Raw genomic sequence first — 18963 nt, 5'->3', positions numbered from 1 at the left:
ATGAAAATGAACTAGCCTGTTGTGAATACTGCACAGGCATAATTGCCGTTTTAATTATTATTTCAGGTGGCGTTCGATTTAGCCTAATTCTTCACATTTATTTAGTCTCATTTACCTGTTTTAAAGTACACATTTTCTTTATAGAACAATACAAATAAACGTATTTATTAATGATGCACAATATATCATTATATTATATCTACCTTGGTCGATATTGTAAGCAGATTCTGATATTTGAATTTTAGGCTCTTGAAATAACTCTATTTTACTGTTTAGGTTTAAAAATGTTTTGATGCCTTATTGAACTTAAAGCATGTACACATTTTAAACTGGAGCTTTAAGCACTTACGTGTATTTATATACAATTGCATATATTTAGCCTACACTCCTGGGCAGAAAAAAATGGGCCAACCCCAAAATGTTTAAACACTAAGCTTTTAATTGCCTTGACCACAAATTATTGGTAAGGAAATTAGCTAATGCTCTACTTAAAAAGCCATTGTTGTCTCAGACAAACATCAAAGACAGAATTAAGTTTTTGTGAATATGGGAAAATGGGAAGTTGCATGGTGATGATGCTCCAGCGTGGTGTCTTCGAAAATCTGCTGAGAAATATAATAATACATGGGGAGCCATTTAAGCTGCTGATATTGGTGAGCTACATCACTGTGAAAAGTCATTTAATGCTTTGGAGTACAGGAGAATATTACAGAATAGTTTGCTTTCCAAGAGTGAAAAGTTGTTATCTGAGGAATGATCAGATGTTATTGTTCAACATGACAATGCTCCAGACCAAATTGCAAAGACAACCAATAAGTGTCTCGAGGACAAGTCCTTCAGGCTTATGTTTTGGCCTGGTCAGTGTCTAAATTTTAACCATAATAGTGAATATTTTGGCCTCGCATTAAACTCAAACGAACTGGGAGACAACTGTTTGAAGTCATTTAACATTGAGTGGAACAACACTGACTCTTCTTCCTGTAAAAAACTGGCTGCAAATTGGGGTAAGCAAGCATATACTTTATTTTATCTATAGGGGTTTCTTGCTAATTTCCTGATCAGTAATAAAAAAAAATGAAAATTAGGAACATTAAATATTTTGACCATATATATATATATATATATATATATATATATATATATATATATATATATATATATATATATAGGCCTATTTTTTTTTTTACTGAGATTATGTAAAGCACATTGGTCAGCATGTGTTGTTTTAATAGTGCTATAAAAATAAAAGTGACATTGTCATTGATATGTGTAGGCTAATATAATATTTGCCATAACAAATGAGCTAGTATGTAAAATGTTAAAAATTGGTGCATTCGAATTCTTTAATAATAAATTATTGTGACAATTAATATAACAATAGACTATAAACCTTGGCGACTTCTATATTTGTATAGCCTAGATATTCAGCAAGAAATTCAAGAGAAAATATACACATTATAATTTTGTTCTGTATGTGCAAATGTTTGAGTATACTCAAGATGTTTCGATGATGATGAAGATAAAGCCCATTAGTTCGTCATCATCGTTGTCAACACATTTATTCCAGTATTAACACAGATAACTGTAACTGTCAACATTGGAGAGGGGTGTCAGATATAGAGGAGAAGACAGTTGGTAAAGGCTATATATCTTCATGAATGAATGTATGAAATACATACAGGGAAATCCGTTCCATCATCTGAGAGCCTTTGATCTTGGGCCTTTGTTAGTTCAGTGCACTGATTTTGAGTGATTTGGGAAGGATGCCCCAGCGAGACTCGCCAGAATTTGGTGTAAACCTCAAAGGACCACCTTGCGGAGAGCGATAAGACGGTATCAGTGAGCAGGCGACCCCTGGTTCATCCATCAGACAGGGATGAGAGCCACTGGGTGTATAGTTCGGCAGACACTACCACCACAAGCTTTCCCACACATTTCCTCAACAACCCAATATAAATCTGCTCTATATTTACTCGCATTATTTCAAGGTGTTAATAATATAAACGACAACATTAAATTGACCTTTTCAAGATGCAGACTATAACCATCTCATGGTGGGCTCAAATTGACCCTTCACACTTGAGGTAAGTTCTCATTGAGTTCTTCAAACTTGAAACCACTAGAAATTTTCGGCTCTCTGAAATGCTATTTATCTGGATTTTTACTAATTTCCCCATAAACAGGAAAGGGGTTGTTCTGTTCCACGCGTGTTGTTTCTAGACTCGTGACCCGATGCTGATCTTCATTACCTGTCACGATTCTCAGTGCTCAAGGACGAACTAGTCGTGAACGCGCTGATGTCACGACCAGCTTCCTGCAAGCCTCCCTGATGAAGGGGTGAGTTATGGCTGTTACACTGCAACACTGCGCGAATCACGATGTGAAATTATTAGGCTAATCACCACCACACCGCAAAGGAAGTCGAAACAAAATGTTTTGGACTTTAACGTTTATAACGTTTTTATTTGAATTTGCACACATACTTAAACGTTTACAAATCGTTTTTACGTTGGCCTAGAACCAAAAAATCAGATTAACAGTTTGAGTTAAATGCGCTAAACTAGCCATACGTTAGTTGACGTCTGAGCTAAACATGGCAACTATTTGGTGCGAGCGACAAAACATATAGTGTTAAAAGGCTATCACTATATAATAGCTATTGGGCTAGCTAGGCTATGCAGACAACCAAATATCCTATAGGCTAGTCTACAAACGACTGGCTGATGGTAAGTGAATTGTCCAAGGGACACACAAGTGTTTTCCTCAGACAAATGTTCAACCGATTGTGCGCCGACAATTGCGGACATTAATAACTGAAGACCATTATTCGCCCACTCTGGATACATAACCTATTAAAAATAGTCTATTTGCCGCAGTCGTAGATACATTTATTTAAATATTGTATTTTACTTAGGCTACACTTGCGTTTTAAAAGTTGTTTTTTCCAATTTATGTGGAAAAAAATAAATTGGGGAGACATTAATAGACATTAGTTTTTAGACCTCGGCTTTAACAAACGTTAGTCTAAAATTAGGTAGACCTAAGGCTCAAAAAAAAAAAATATAGGCTATATATATATGTGTGTATGTGTTTTATGGGGTGTATGTTTGTGTGTGTGTGTGTGTGTGTGTGAGAGAGAGAGAGAGAGAGAGAGAGAGAGAGAGAGAGAGAGAGAGAGAGAGAGAGAGAGAGAGAGATTCAGTAGCCTAAAAAGAACTGGCACAATGAGTGGAGGAGGCTGCCGCTGGTTGCCTTTTGGTTTTGATTCACTGTAAAGAATCGGCTCATAAGAATCATTCGTTCAAGAATCGGACTAGTAAATGGTATGTTTTTAACTCACTGAAAATAACCTGCACATAGGAATCGTTTGTTCAGGAATCGGACTAGGCCTGTATTCCAGACCAGACAATGGTGATAACGACAACATGGTAAATGTAGTAGGCTAAATCCAGATTACATTCATAGGCTACTACACACTACTAGAATACTTTTTTTAGCGGTCGCGAAGTAACTTCTTATTCAAAATAACTAGCCTACCTACTCAAGAGAGAATGCGATTTTGGACGCAGAATTTATTCACTATAAAGGACCGGCTAGTTCATTCAAAACGGTGAATGGTTCATTTTTTTTTTTTTACCAAACTTAAAAACAGAGGGAAGTTTACTATAAATACGCCCTCTAATGGAGGAATTTGATATGACTGCATCATGAATTCTCAGAAATTGTTTCTGCAAATGTTCTCATGCTGCATCGCCCCCTTATGGTAAGACCCTGTATGACATACACTCTTTACTTAGCCTGTGTAGAAAATTATGAAGTACTGAAATTATGCCCCATGTTACTGGATACAATTTATGCAAAGAAAACAGGAAAAGGTTAAATGGATAGTTCACCCATTTCTTTCTTCTGCTGCACACAAAAAACACTTCCATAATATAAATTTTTGGTTGTCAATCGCTAGCATCAACTGTTTGGTTACTGACATTCTTCACAATATCTTCTTTTGTGTTCAGATGAAGAAAATAATTCATACAGGTTTGGAACAACTTGAGGGTGAGTAAATGATGACAGATTTTTCATTTTTGGGTGAACTATCCCTTTAAAGGCATTCTCTTCTTTTTTTTACATTACAGGTCAGACTCCATCTGCTTTATAATGTAGTTTTATTTATATGCTACTGTTGACCATTTAAGACATGATGATATAATATTACCATACAGAGATGAAAACTGTGAGTTTATTCTGTACAAATAATAATAAAAAAATATGTATTAATTCACAACGAAGTGAACCCCACCCGGGAAAATCAAAGCTATTAACAATTCAGTCAGTAACAGAGCTGTAAGGATTAAGTCAATTCTTATGTCAAATTGGTTCTTTGGTAGATAAGTGTTTTTAGAACAGTAGATCTTTGTGTTTATATAATATGTGATCAATAATCTGTGCATGTTTTGTGTCTCGCAGGTACCCAAAATGTCCACTAGATAGAGCTATTCACTAAGCTCCTCCTGCATTTGTGTCCCGTCTTCAGTCCGTATAAGGTCATGCAGTTTGTCTCAACTAAAGAGAGGAGCTTTATGGAAAGTTGTTTTCACAAGGAAGACATTCTTTCCACTTAAACCAGGTCACGCCACCCCTCTTTTGACATGCAACATGCAACCTACTTGTAAGGATTATGAACAAAGCAGGATTATGGACCTTCATATAAGACATACATTAAGTCTAAATATTGACAGATTTTATAAAAAATAAAATCCCCAAGTGCAACATTGGTAAATACTGCTTGATTTGTGTATGACACACACAAAACTTGAAGAAATCGAAGTTATATAATCTTTAGCCGGTTATTTCCAGTGCTCTAAAACAGTGTCCTTTTGTATCTCTCAAGGTTTTTGCACCAAAGGGCGTCTGCTGAATCTCTCGTTACAGAGTCAGCAGAATTAGTTGCGTTTGATGTGGCTATTGTAAACCGTACTACAGTATCCCACAGCTGGCACAGAGTAAGTGACACAACGTCCTAGAGTGAGAGCGAAGAAGAAATGAGGTCATGAATAAACAGAAGTGAATAGGGTCAGTGTGCTGTTTTCTCCTCAGGTCCTTGTAAAGAGTATTTCTTCAGAGCCTCGCTTGGCAAGAGGTTGATGGTGTGTTCCTGCCGTTGTGGGTGGAATTGCTTGATTCACAGCAGTAATTCACAACATTAGCCTGCACAAAATATTTCGTAGCCAAATACCTGGTATTACCAGATGGTGTCAGGTTTTAGTACTGAATGATTACCATATTCATACACTGATATTTATATCCCTTATAAAAGAGTAATGCAACTGTATCATGGTAATTTTATAGTAAACCAGGGTAGTTATTTTTGTACAATGATATTTACATGCTACTCCAATAATACCGCCATGATACATGCCCTAAATATTTTAGTTTACTTCATCAGTTACTTCAGGAAACACCATGGCAAAACATGGCATTAACATGGTAATTGCCAAAAAAAATTAAATGTGCATTACCCCTGCAAAATGTATGTTTTTTGTGGGATGTTGTACTAGCACAGTATTTTGGTAGTACCGTGGTATTCTCTGAACTACCATGGAATATCATACAAAAACAATACAAAAAATTCAGTGCCATAATATATTTCAAAGTATACTATATACTATACCAGCACTGTACTATAGTACCACCACAGTACACTTTTGTAAGGGTACTGTGGTGTCATGCCCATTGAATCCATTGTTTTACTATGGTACAAGTCCAAAATATATCATGTTACGTATCCATGAATCCACAGTTATGGTAAATGTAAGGAATAAATGTACTATGGTACAAACATAGAAATTATAGATAAACATAAAATTAGATGACACAGGTCCAAAAAAATAAATAAATTCCATGGCATAAGTCATGTGAAATAAACAAAATCACGTTTGGTCTGCAGGAATTTCCCCTTGCAACCGCAGAAATCCTATGACCGTTTACGTCAAACATGTCATGCTGTGCACTCTCCGCATTCCAGGTAGGGTGGGTCATTATGGAGTATAATTGTGTGCTGGGGATTTAAGTGTAGGAGGTAAATAACGAAGGATGAGATCATAAGCGAGAGGAGTGTGTGTCGTGGCTACAGATGTGCGCTATCCCTCTCTCTCCAGCTCTTATCTCTGCAGGTTGAGAGAGTGATTCATCCATCAGCTTGGCGGGCGGCTCGGTCTGCTGTTTCACAGCTCTATAAATACACAGCCCACGCTAAATTTGATGCTGAGGGGGAGCTGCTGTCCAAGTACAGTTACCTCACAAGCGTGTGGATGTGGGTCTTTCACCTTTCCACGTCAAACTCTGAATCACCAGCCAGGTCACATCATTATTTTTTTATCAGTCCGCATCCTTGTGCATTTTCTTGGAGCGGACTGGCGTGCAGAATCCAGTCTATTTAAAACACGAGGTTGAGTGGCTCTGCGTGGGGGAGGCAAATGTGTCACATTGCTTTATGTTCATAGATGATCTGCCATATTAGCATGCCTGCTACCCAGACAGCCTCTGATTATGTTTTGGCTGGAGGCGTGATGAAATCACGTGTGTTGGTCTGTGCACGCATATGTGTGTCTGAGTGCGCGCATCTCAGGTGTTGAACCTTGACCTCCGGGGGGTCCTCGGGCTCCTGGTCATGGTGAAATTAAGGGACTGTCTGGTAGGAGGGGTCTGTCTGAGGCGAGATTGATTTGAAGTGATGCCGTTTTGACCACTGTATAGTTAGCCTGGAGGGAGTGGTTTTTGGACACACTTATAATGAGGGACATGTCTTCTACCTGGCAGACATGCTAATGCAGATCACGTTAGTTATCATTACCATAAGAGGAACAAAAGCAAAAAGCATCGACCGCACATTTCTTTTTGGCACACGACATTTATGACCATCCAGAATCACGATTGTTTTATGTTCCTGTAACTGAATTGGACTGAAAGCTCGTTCCAAACAGCACTTGGGTTTGATTCCCGGGGAATGCACCATCATAAAATATATACGCTAAACCTGCATAAAGGGCCGACCAAATGCACAAACTTGAGCATTTCTTGTTTTTGACTCTTGCGGTGACATCTGACGTTTGATCCGCCCAAGAGTCGTGCCTGTACTGAGGGCACTTTAAGCTATCACATTCAGACAAAGCATTCTGGGCAGCACTAGGTGTAAAGAGATTATATACCGTATGTGTTTTATCCTCCTCGTGAATGTGACTGTCTTTGAACAATAAGGCAGCTTGCTGGCAGGAGGTTGGCCCTCTTTGCCCCCGGGGTGTATGTGGGGGTTGGGAAAAGCAGTTGGGAGTATAAAAAACCGAGGTGGCGACGGAAGGGGGGGGGGGGGGGGGGCGCGACCATGCTGTTTGTGTATTGTGTCATGACAGAGGTGGTGTGTGACATGAAGGGGTAAAAAAAAAAAGTCCTAGGGGAAGTGGGGAGTGGGGGTTGCTGAAGATCCTCCGCTAGGAATGTGTTTACCTCACACGCCCTGCCCCCACTCATCCGTGACCCCCATCACAGTTCCCAGGATGGGGTCCTGATTTGGGGGATGTGTCCCCTTTGTCTTGAGGTTTTTGTCGCTCTCATTACCATTTGACTCCTTGAGGGGTTTCGAAGCGAATGGAGTTAAAGTTTGGTTCCCCCTGAACAAGCAGTCCACAGCATTCCCAACCAATCAGTCCATGCGGAAAAACATGTCATCTGAGGACATTTGTCTGTGGCTAATTGACATAAATTTCACACATCTATGATTTTTTGCCCCTCCTCTATTCTGATATCCGTTGAGATGTGTCATTAGCTTGAGTCACATTTTCTGATGCACCCACGTGAATCCTTGGTTTCCTCTTGGGATGAATTTACCACTTCCACTTTTTTCCCTTCAGAGAGGTAGAGCAGTCTGTGGGCTAATATCTGGTGTACCTCAGGGCTCACACTAACCCTCAGAGTAATTGAAATAATAACGCACGCTGCCTGGAGCACCCGGAGTGATTACACTGTTTGGGTTGCTAATTCCACTTTCCCCCTCGCGCGACTACAAACACGGTAATGCATCGGCCCGCCTCAGTACTCTTGTTTGTTGTTGTTCCGCAGCTTGACGACTGCGATCTCTTCCACCCCCTTGGGAGACTGTGGTGTTCTTGTCTGCTAAATATCTCCAAATGACCACAGCGGTACAATGGCTCCTTATCTTGAGAAGGGATAAATCATTGTTGAGAAAAGTTGCTGACTACTGTCTTTTAGTGATAAAATGTTGATTGCATCGTAGCATATTTACTAACTTTATTAGCTAGATTATCTACTAATTTATTTCCTCAATCTTAGAAGTTTGTTGCAATTCGGCCTAACTAGTTATCTAACTTAGTCCTTTCAATGCTATCTGAAGGGCTAGATTTCAAATTAGTCTTAGTCAGCGATCCAGTACTGCTAGTTTATTAATTAAATCACCATTGTTCTGCAAAAGTACTTAGCTCTGATTGTTTACTTTTACTTTTAGCTAGTTACTCCACAACATTGCTCTAATACTATGTTTCGCTAACATTTTTAGCAAGGAAACCTGCTAATTTCTTTTGTTAATCTTAGAAAAGTTAGTTGTAGATGATTTCAGACTAGCTATAAACACAAATCTAGGTATTTCAACCCAATATGAAGAGCTAGTCTAAATACTGCTAGTTTATGAACTACTTGCAGATGAGTAAGTTTATTTGTAATGCTTGGAAAACTGGTAAGGAGAGTATTGGACAAAAGTAGTGAAACTTGTGGTGGAACCTAAACAATCACTTGACGATAATGACATGATTTGCTACTGATGAGATGGTAGAAGGGCGGCACCCAGGATACAGGTCACCGTAAAGTGAGCTCACCTCTCACAATTATGTGCTTTGTGCTCGTTCAACCAGTTTGGAGTGTAACACCTCAGTAACACACCTTTGCCTCAGGCTCTTGTCTGTCTCCACATCCAGTTGTCAACAAGCTTTCCTTTCTCTCACAAGCAACATTGTTTTGAAGGTTGTGAAGGAGTGACGATTGTTTTTACGTTAGGTTACAGAATTTTTACTGATAGCAAGTAGTGGGAGGGGAGCTATTATGTAATTCCTAATGTTGATAGTCAGTGAGGTTTGTGTTTCTACTGTGTTTCTGGGAGACATACATCAGTTTTGAGGTGTGTAATTCAGGAGTACGGATCGCTGTCGTGCCTCCGGCTAGAACCAATGCAACATACGCTTGTGATGGACAGCAATGACATTAAAACATCCTTGCTCTAACATCCTCCTAATGCTGTTTTTCTCTCGCTGCTCTGTTTACGAAAATAGCAACCGCCATACAGGGCCAACAGCTTCACACACACACACACACACACACACACACACACACACACACACACACACACACACACACACTCACACACTCACACACACACACACACACACACACACACACACACACACACACACACACACACACACACACACACACACACACACACACACACACACACACACACACACACACACACACACACTCACACACACGCACTGAAACTGAATGAAGCAAAATAAACACACTCAGCTGTTCACTGCACTGGACAGTGTGAGGCTCAGGGAGGTGTCGTGTCACTCCCTTCCAAACATTGCCCCACTTCTGTCCTGGTTATGCAATTTCAAGGGTAATAATATAGGACAGAGTGTCCTCGCCGCTCCGGACTTATGAACAAACAGATAGGAAGGGTGATAAAGAGAGAGATTGAAAGGAAGTATCTATCTATCTATCTCTATCTGTCTGTCTGTCTGTCGTTCTATCTATATATTTATCTATGTCAATATAATATTTAAAATTAATATTTATCGAATTAAATCGGACACCCAAGCACCTAAGGATGTTTTTCATACATACAGTAGCACCACCCCTCCTCCACACCACACAAAGACAATAACAAAAACATGCGTTTCCAACACCCTCACTCTTCTCACGCAAACAAACAAACGAATACACACTCAGGCCAGATTTGCAACTGATGTCAAACAAGGCCAGCAGCCCCTCCCCCCAACAACAGCCCCCACTACAGATTCACTGAAGTCATGCTGGGACAGCATCTGCCGTCACCAATACCTCCACCCCCTTCCCATTCCTTCCAAATCTTCCCTTCTGCTCCAACATCCCCCTTCCACCACCTTTTGTTTCCGCTCCACACACACACAAGATATCTGGCCTTTTATTGCCCAATTTGTCCTATATACACAGTGTCATTTTTCTAAACATTCTTATTAGCCATAGCAGCACTGCATACCCCTAACCACATTTATGAAACCATAAATGTACCACAGTACGTTCTGATAGAGATTGCCATGGTACCATGTCTAAAATACAATGGTATCATTAAAATATCATGATAATATTATATGATTTTGTTAATGAGTTCAAAAAATACCATGCTATTACTATCCAAAAACCATACTCTCTCCATAGTATCATGTCCAAAAAAATATGGTCCATTTTAGTGCTTTTTTTGTTAATGATTTAAAAAAATACCTTAGTATTACCATAGTACCATGTCCAAAAACATGGCAATGTAATGTTTGTTTAGTGTATGTTATCACATGTCAAAGAAAGGCCATCACTCTTTTCTACAGTACTCAGCTGTTCTGTGTTCCCTGCCCGGCACACAACTCTATTTCTAAAGTGTCACCCTCAGCCCCAGTGGGTGGCCCAGGATTTCCTAATTGTGATCAACTTTCAGCCTGAGCTCTAGCTGGAAGGTTCCACTCTCTGGCTCAGTCTGGGTCTTGCGTATAAAATCCTCTAGTCTCCTTTGGCATCTGTTGACTTGGCATGTAGCAGGAAATCGCAGCGAGCAGGGCTGCGTAGCCGTAATCTGCTGGCCTCCTGTGGGTCACTAGAGCAGGAGGCTCATGAACTGGAGTGTGTGACTGCCAAGTACTGTGGGAAACGTATTTAAGAGGGGTTAAAGTCAATGTTGGCTATTACGTCTATGTCATCATGCGTAAATGCTGCAGTGTCTTGGACACATATGTTTCATCTTGTTCAGATGTGAAAACTTGTATGAGAAATGATAGTTTAGATGGGGTAGTTCAAGGGCGGCGCTCGTTCTGAGAAGGTGTTGAATGAGATAAGAACATTTTGGTCTACGACAGGAGAAAGAGACAACGTGGTGTCCCCTCTTTAGTGTCCTTTTTTTCTCTTTCATAATATGTTGAAGGAAAATTTGGCTTTTTCATTTTGTTCATTCTTCACAGCAGGGGATGTTCTTCTTCCGCTCTTATTCATAAAATGAAAGTGAATGAGAACAAGTGCTTTAAAGCTCCAAAAGTGACAAAAAGCACAATAAATATACTGCAAAAATAGTCTGCATGATTCATATCTAACCTACTCGACCCGCTCCGAGCGGGATTCAAACAAGTGTCTCCAGCATGGGAGGTGGGCGCACTAACAAGGACGCAAAAAGACCACAGCCTCTAGTGTCTGTCGCTAGTGACCCTCTTGAGGCCAGGGGAGTGAGTTTTACTCGCACAGCTCTTACTAGCTGGCCTCCATTACACTAACTCTACTAAACCCTACTCCCATCCGGGTCAAGGCACCAATGTAACCCCTCCGGTTCTACTCGACCCGCTCAGAGCAAGATTCAAACCAGTGTCTCCAGCATGGGAGGTGGGCGTGCTAACAAGGACTCTAAAGACCGCAGTCTCTAGGGTCTGTCGCTAGATACCCTCTTGAGGCCAGGGGAGTGAGTTTTACTCACACAGCTCTTACTAGCTGGCCTCCGTTACACATATATCAAGCAAACATCTGAGGTGTTATGTCCTGAAAATACAGTGGCCGTCTGCATTGATTTTCATTGTATGGAAAAGAACAGTGTGAACATTCTCCTAAATGTCTGTTTTTGTGTCCCACAGATCAAAGAAAGTCATACTGGTTTCAATTTTAAGGTAAGTAAAAGGTGACCAAATCTAAATTTTAGGTAAACTATCCCTTTAAAAGGATTCTTCATTGGTTTCTTAAATTACCTTAGTTTCACCAAAAACCCCTCTTCAGCATTTTCTGCTATATAGGGTTCTTAGGTTGAGTTAAATGTTTTTGTTTTAGAACAAACATTCTTAATGTTACATTAGGTTTTTTTAGTTTTTTTTTAAACTAGAGAAATGTTTCTTTTGTGACTTTTGTCTGTAAAACCCTTCCTGGTACTAATCTAACCTTTTATCCATATCACATTGTTTCTCCTGTGTTTGCTTAACTTTAGAAACAGTTGCCAAGTCAGAAGCAAAAACTGTCTGCTCCAGAATGAGTCCAAACGTTTGGAGTTTCCTCAGTGGCAGGCCAGAGAGAGAAAAAGGTGTCCTTTATATTCTCACTGTTTCCATACGGCATATGGTCTTATAATAGGTGGAGCGGCTCTGTTCCTGGACGGAGATCACTTTACTAAATTGTTGCTAAGCACTACAGTACAATATTTTCTTTGTTTTGACAGAGTACTGATAGTTTTCATTACTACAACACAAAAAGAGTTGACCACATTTCGACCAACAACCAAAGTTTCATAGAAGTAGTGAGTATATGATGAGCACCATTTTTATTTATAAAGTTCAGATAGGTATGTTTTAATGAATGGGACGAACTACTGTAAAACTATGCATAGTGTTCAAGCGAGCTCCTTTGTGTCTATTGTTGTGGCAGCTGCTGTTGGTTACTAAGCCACTTTGGCTCTCCAGCGCAAAGCTTGTTTTGTCTCCCTGGTAACTTTTGACACAAAAACACTTACTGTTGCGTCAAAACCAAGAAAACCGGCGGTTCTGACCTTGATTTTTGGACTTGTTTAGATATAGATGACTATGTGATGTCATTACAACCCAGAGGCAAAGGAAAAATAGAACTGTAGATGTAAGATTTAGTCACTGAACAACAACAAAAATCACCTCTACTTCATATCACATTTGGATATGTCCTATTTAGTGAATTTTTGTGTGAGTCATGGTGAGCAAATAAAAAGTCCTCTGAAGAAAATTTCCCTTTAACTCTAAACTGAACTTTGACCATTTCAAGGAACTAACCCTGCGAGAAAACTACAAAGGTATTTTTGTCCAAGCAAAAAAAAACTATACTTCCTCTTTTTTTATTGGTCAGGCCTCAAAAAGAACTTATAAAGCGAACATAAAGATTATATTGGTACAAACGTTTTGCAGTGCCAATTAGCCAAATTCAAAGTATGTAATCATGCCTAAATGGTCATAAATAAGGTAAATGCAACTCTATATCTCACAATTGTGACTGTATTTTTCCCAGTTGTGACAATATCTTGTAAATATGACTTTATCTCACAAAATGAGTTTATTTCTTATTTACTTTTTCTCACAAGTATCTTTTTCTTTTGCACTCACTCTACAAGAAAAAAGTTTAGACTCCTAGTTTACTCTCAGGCAAAAAAGGTATTCCCAGCACATAGTTTTAAACTTGCTCCTTAGCAACCACATAGCAACACCCTAACAACTGCACCTTAGCAACTCAATACTACATAGCAACTACATAGAAACAAGCTACAACCAGAACACCTTAGCAACTGCACAGTAATGCCCTGGCAAACAGCCAGATCACCCTAGCATCAACACTCTAGAAACTACACCTTGGATGTAGTAGAGCATTCTGAAACCGCACATGACACTTTAGTGTCTTAACTGCATAGCAACACCCTAGCAGTTGCCCGGAACACCCTTGTCAAAACTTTCAGGACACCTTAGCAACTGCATAGAAATGTTTTGGCAACCACCCCGAACACCCTAGCAACTGCATGGCAACACCCTGTCAACCACTTAGATTAATAGTGGCGAGTTTTATGTGGGCAACAAAGTAGTTGTCTTCTATAAAAACAAATAAATCTAGTTAAAAATGAATGCTAGATGTTTTGCTATAAATCACGGAAATTGCATCTGAGAACTATTTCTCATTTTTCTCAGTTATTTTGCTTTATTTACAGATTCAATCATAGACTCGTTCTTACGTAGTAGAGCACGTTTGCACATGCGCACTCTTCAAAAACGGTGCTTAAAATTTCTCTTGACAAACTAAAAGACGTTAATACCATTTGTATGTATTCTAAATTAAATAAATAGATTGTACTGAAAGTCAGCTTGCTTATTTGGCTCAAGATAAGGATTCCACATCATGCAAACAAAAAACTATGCTTCTAGCCACAGGTCGAGAGCTGTCGTTCCAACCACACAGCGTTGTGATGCTGTTTGCGAATGTTCGCTAGAACTATGGTTTTAGAAAACACAGACTCGTTGAACTATGCTGATAACTATGGAACTTTCGACCATAGTTGGCTAACGATGCTTTTGGGAAACAAACCCTAGATTAGATTTTGCGGGGTTTATGTGAATTTGTCACGCCACGTAAACCGCTAACGTCAGAAATTGTTATAGGAAAGATTCTGAAAGTCGCTGCAGAAACAAGGTTGTGTTGTTGCAAAGTGCCGAACGAGTAGAAAACGACAATATAACGGAGATGTGTTTTGAAACCGGCGGAGGCGACTGCAGACGGCACGGAATAAAGCCACTCATACCAGCCTCCTCCTAAATCGGAACTGTACAGTTGCGATACACAGTGTGGACAGTCAATAATTTTTTATCAGATTCCATTCTGATATACAAATAATTGGATTTGGACAGACAGTGTGAACGTAGCATTAAGTGCGTGTGTGTTAATGTTTGACTAACGTGAAATTTCTCACTATTTTCAGATCTGTCTACGGCACAGCTCCTGTTGGGACATATGACCCACCTGTAATGACAAAGCATGAGAAAGGTACACCAGTCTTCTTTCTCAAAGCGGCCATCTGTCTGCTCTAATTGCCCCCAAGCTTCCTTTGCTCTCAACATGCCCCAGCTTGTAACGTTTGAGGAGACACCTAAACGTTCAGGCTTGTTGTCATTGCAAAAGCCTCACATATCAGTTCCATGACTGTTTGCTATCCGAGTCTATAATGCTTTGGGGAACTGCAATTAAACTCGACCCCACGCCCAACAGGAAACATACATCAATGTGACGTTTTGCACGTGTAGTTCGTCTCTGGTCTTCTGGCCTTGTCCTTCAAGGTGGACCCTCCCCCCAACCCCACGACTCTACGACAACACCCCCTTCCTTCACCATCCCAGGCTGCTCCTGTTTCAGGAAGCCCGGCCCTGTCACTGATCCCATGCTGGCATTTTTCCCAGGATACCCCTCCCCCGGTCCTATTTTCCCTCCAACAACCTCCTCCTCCTCCAAACCTCGGCACCCTCCCCCACCCAAATCCTTTTCCCCTCCTGGTCTCTGCCAGTTTCCCAAGATAAACAAAGACTTCAGTTTGTCTGGGCTCCGGCAGGGGTCAAATGGAATGAATAGCGGGGCCATAGCGAGGGCTCTTTCGCTCTCCCCTCCTTGAAAAGATCACTGCCGAATTTTCTTTGTGATTGTACTCCTGCGGGCGGGCGTGGGGGGAGGAGGGCGTTGAGTCATTGTAGACCAGTTTCAAAGTTCTAACTGCTTGGCGGTTACGACTTTCAGTTCCCTGTTAGGTTTTATTGCACACTAGAGTAGTAGTTTCCCTGTTTGTTTTGCAGTCTCACATAAACAGCCTAATCTGAGATAATCCTTATGACGTGGTGCCATATTTTGACATTACTCACCAATAAAGAAAATACAATATGCATAGATTTCGTATTTTTTTTATTCGACCACAGGAAGCACCTCTGATCTTTTGGCGGATTACAGATGGTTTGCTAGTGTTTTGAAGTCTTCTGATTAGGTTCTGTAATTCCTGCACATACAAAGCTGATTTGAATGGCCGATGACTCCTTTAAGCTGTCGCATGAATATGGGAGAGTTCACGTACTGGTTTGTGAGATTATTCTCACACTTGTCACCCAACCCCCTCAAATTGTTTTTGGAGGAATACTGTTTGAATACCTTTGTTTACTCTAGGTGGATGAGTGGCATTCTGGAGACTGATGAGATCATTGACGCAATGCTTTGTGGGACAATGTGTCAATGCGGAGATATCCATCTTGCTGAATGAGTGGTCAAAAGTTTTCCTGACTTTCTGTTTGCTTCGAACAAAAGAACTGATGGGGTAGATCTAGTCTCTACTTGTATCCAGACGGGTGCTTTGTTCAGGCATCTTTCTGCCCTGTTCTATGGGACTGACCATGTTAGACAGGGACACGGCATGGCTCTTAGCACACAATAAATCACCTATACACCTAAAATAGTCTTTGACATCTTACCTTTTTTGCTGTTCAGATCTATTATAAGAGCTTTGCTAATTAGCAATTTGAGTATCACTTTTAATATTGCTAAAACTTTCGTTTTATGCCAAGTATTGAATTTTGGTTTGGTTGTTACTTTTCTAAATGTTTATACTGTTGATTTTTGCTTGGCCAATGATAAATTGGATTTAAAAAAAGGCCAATAGATTTTTATTTAAGTGGGGGCTTGATATCAATGGACTAAAATATGATAAAATGTCTTTACATGGTTTGTTATAGTCTTAGGTCAAGTTGTCTAAGAATACATGACCCAATGTGCAATCAAATATTTGTGCATCAAATAGGTGCGGTCACATTTACCGCAAATGTTCAGGAAAATTTTTGGGGGCAAAATCCAGTCATTTCAATCCACACGATCTGGAATTGCATGCAAATTTCGCAACAAGTTCAATGAATTTACTAGGTTGACCAACAGAAAGTTGCTTGGTTTGCAAGTGTCTTCCATGTGAGTGGTGCTTCATGCAACCCTATACTTGATAATGGATCTTTTCGCCTGCAGGATTTTGCTAATCTGACCGCACCTTTAGTCCGATTTTGCGAAATCTGGATCGGTATGATTTCAGTTGAACATTGAGCATTTACATCACAATTTAAAAAGACAAATTCTGTTTTAGTCCAACTGAAATAGAACTTTTATAGTGCAAATAACTTGGCCTAGTAAGTAACCACCCAATAGCATAACAACAGTTCAGAATGCTCAGGAACCATTCACAAAAATCTTGTTGTTATCATTTTGCATGAGTCTGATCTGCCACGCCATTACCTGATAATTTACCAAAACTTTAATCAGATCAACGTTCCCGCTAAATTTCTCCACTTTTGACTCTAACATTCCAGTATTACATCTCCTACTGCATATCGGCAGGAAACGTTTTCACAACTTTGCTCTTTTCCTCCCACCCCCACCCTCTTTCCTTCCAGGACAGAGGAATGCAGGAGCAAGAAGCCACTCAGGAGAGGACAGCTGGATGTGTTTAAGCATGGTTTGTGAAACAGCCAATGATGTTGCATCACATGCGACAAACATTTTTAGATGTATATGTTGATTTTGGATCGGCCTTCCCATTGTCAGTGATAACTTCAGATATTACGTTATTAAAGGAACTGCAGAAATTTGAGGAAAAGTCCACTGCAGTCAATAGGTACATGTCAGGCCACGCCCTCGTCATCTGCGCTCTGTTGCTGTTCTGTACTGGTGTGGTCAGCTGACTTGGCCGTGGCCGGGATTTGAATGACCCACATTTTTCAAACGAGCAGGGTGAGAGAGCAGCTTTACTCTTGCCTTCTGGTCTTTCTCAAGGGAATGTATCTATCTATAGCTACCCATGTCTGTGTGAAAGAATGCGGCCACACCGGGCACCAAGCTAGTTCTGCTGGTAACGTCAGCTTTTTTGATGTAGAGAAATGTGTTGTTTTTTTACACGCATACATATATATATATTCTCTCTATATATAAATTACTCACACTTTAAAAAGCTGAGCACACTGGTAAAACCCGTAAGGAGCTTTTTCTACCTGATCTGACCTTTACAAATAATTTTCCCCCCACACCTTGTCACCAGTGAATTTTCCTGTTTTCTAGTTATTTGATTACTGAGAAAGGGTTTTAAAATTTTTATCAGAGATTCAGTTTTAAAATATTATATATTATCGTTGTAATTATTATAATTTATATGCTAAATTATACGTTTATAGACTTTTCCAGGCATGGAAATCACAAGTTTAAAATGTAATGATATTTCCATGACCCAAAAGCTTTTAACCTAATATAGTTCAGTCAAATGTATGATTCCTTTATTTTGTTCTAGATAAACTGACCTTTTTTGTACATATTACTAGACAAATTCAAATTCCACTTATCACAATGACTGCATTCTTGCCCAGTGAATTAAATACATTTCTCCATAATTGCTCGTACAAAATGAGACACTTCTTGGGCATAAAGTCCTTTCCTCGTTGTAAATTATGAATCATATCTCCTCTATTAATAATGCAAGACTGCTCAAGTGATGTTGCTGCATGAAAAAAGGTTTAGACATCAGTGATTCTATCATGACTGTTCTCTCTTGTAGGAAAAGGCATGCCATGTTGAATAGCCTGGGACCAAAGACAGGCCCTGCGAGAAGAGACAACAGTCTGCGCTGAAACTGAGCCTTGCATACCACACATGCTTTAGGGGCACAATAGCTCTCTTTACAACATGCAGTAAAAATTGCAATGGAACAGCAGCTGAGCATTTTTCTTGTTCTCAAAGTTGTCGTATCACTTTGGACTAGCTAAATAGTTTTGTTTGAGGAAGCTGCATTTTAAATATTTAAATACATGTTCTTCACATACTTGATTCTGAATATAGGAGTCAATGATATACAATTTAGGGTTAGTATTTGAATATAAACATTAAGTATAATCAACTTGGATGTTTAAGTCATTTCAACTTAAATTACATTACACCCTAACTTAAAATGAATTGAGTCTTGTATAAGTTATTAAAAAAAAGTTGAAAATTGCTTAACTTATTTTGATGAGCTAAAGCAATGTAAAAACATGTTTTAATAACTTATTGATCATATAATTTGTTTTACTGTGCATGGTTTCTACACCTTTTGACCAATTCATTTCTGGGAGTTTA

General features: G+C 39.6%; 1 protein-coding gene across 3 annotated transcripts; it reads left to right on the top strand.

The window, feature by feature from the left end:
* The first annotated feature begins 1478 nt into the window (after positions 1 to 1478).
* LOC143735939 (uncharacterized) lies at positions 1479 to 18779 on the top strand. Of its 3 annotated transcripts, XM_077226320.1 has the most exons (8): positions 1479 to 2084; positions 2184 to 2337; positions 11931 to 11963; positions 12275 to 12367; positions 14768 to 14832; positions 17256 to 17317; positions 17436 to 17592; positions 18407 to 18779. In XM_077226320.1, the coding sequence occupies exons 2-7, from the start codon at positions 2330 to 2332 to the stop codon at positions 17541 to 17543; spliced, it is 369 nt and encodes a 122-aa protein (XP_077082435.1). In that variant the 5' UTR covers positions 1479 to 2084; positions 2184 to 2329; the 3' UTR covers positions 17544 to 17592; positions 18407 to 18779. The 3 variants fall into 3 exon arrangements, with proteins under 3 accessions (XP_077082435.1, XP_077082433.1, XP_077082434.1); XM_077226318.1 differs by lacking the exons at positions 1479 to 2084; positions 2184 to 2337 and having other exon boundaries at positions 10344 to 11963; positions 18407 to 18778; XM_077226319.1 differs by lacking the exons at positions 1479 to 2084; positions 2184 to 2337; positions 18407 to 18779 and having other exon boundaries at positions 10344 to 11963; positions 17436 to 17593.
* Positions 18780 to 18963: the final 184 nt, after the last annotated feature.

Source organism: Siphateles boraxobius, unplaced genomic scaffold (assembly GCF_051911475.1).
Source record: "Siphateles boraxobius isolate OS27281-9 unplaced genomic scaffold, OSU_SipBor_1 13, whole genome shotgun sequence".
Lineage (NCBI taxonomy): Eukaryota > Metazoa > Chordata > Actinopteri > Cypriniformes > Leuciscidae > Siphateles > Siphateles boraxobius.
Note: the sequence above shows the minus strand (reverse complement) of the source record. Positions and strands in the feature narration are given on the sequence as shown.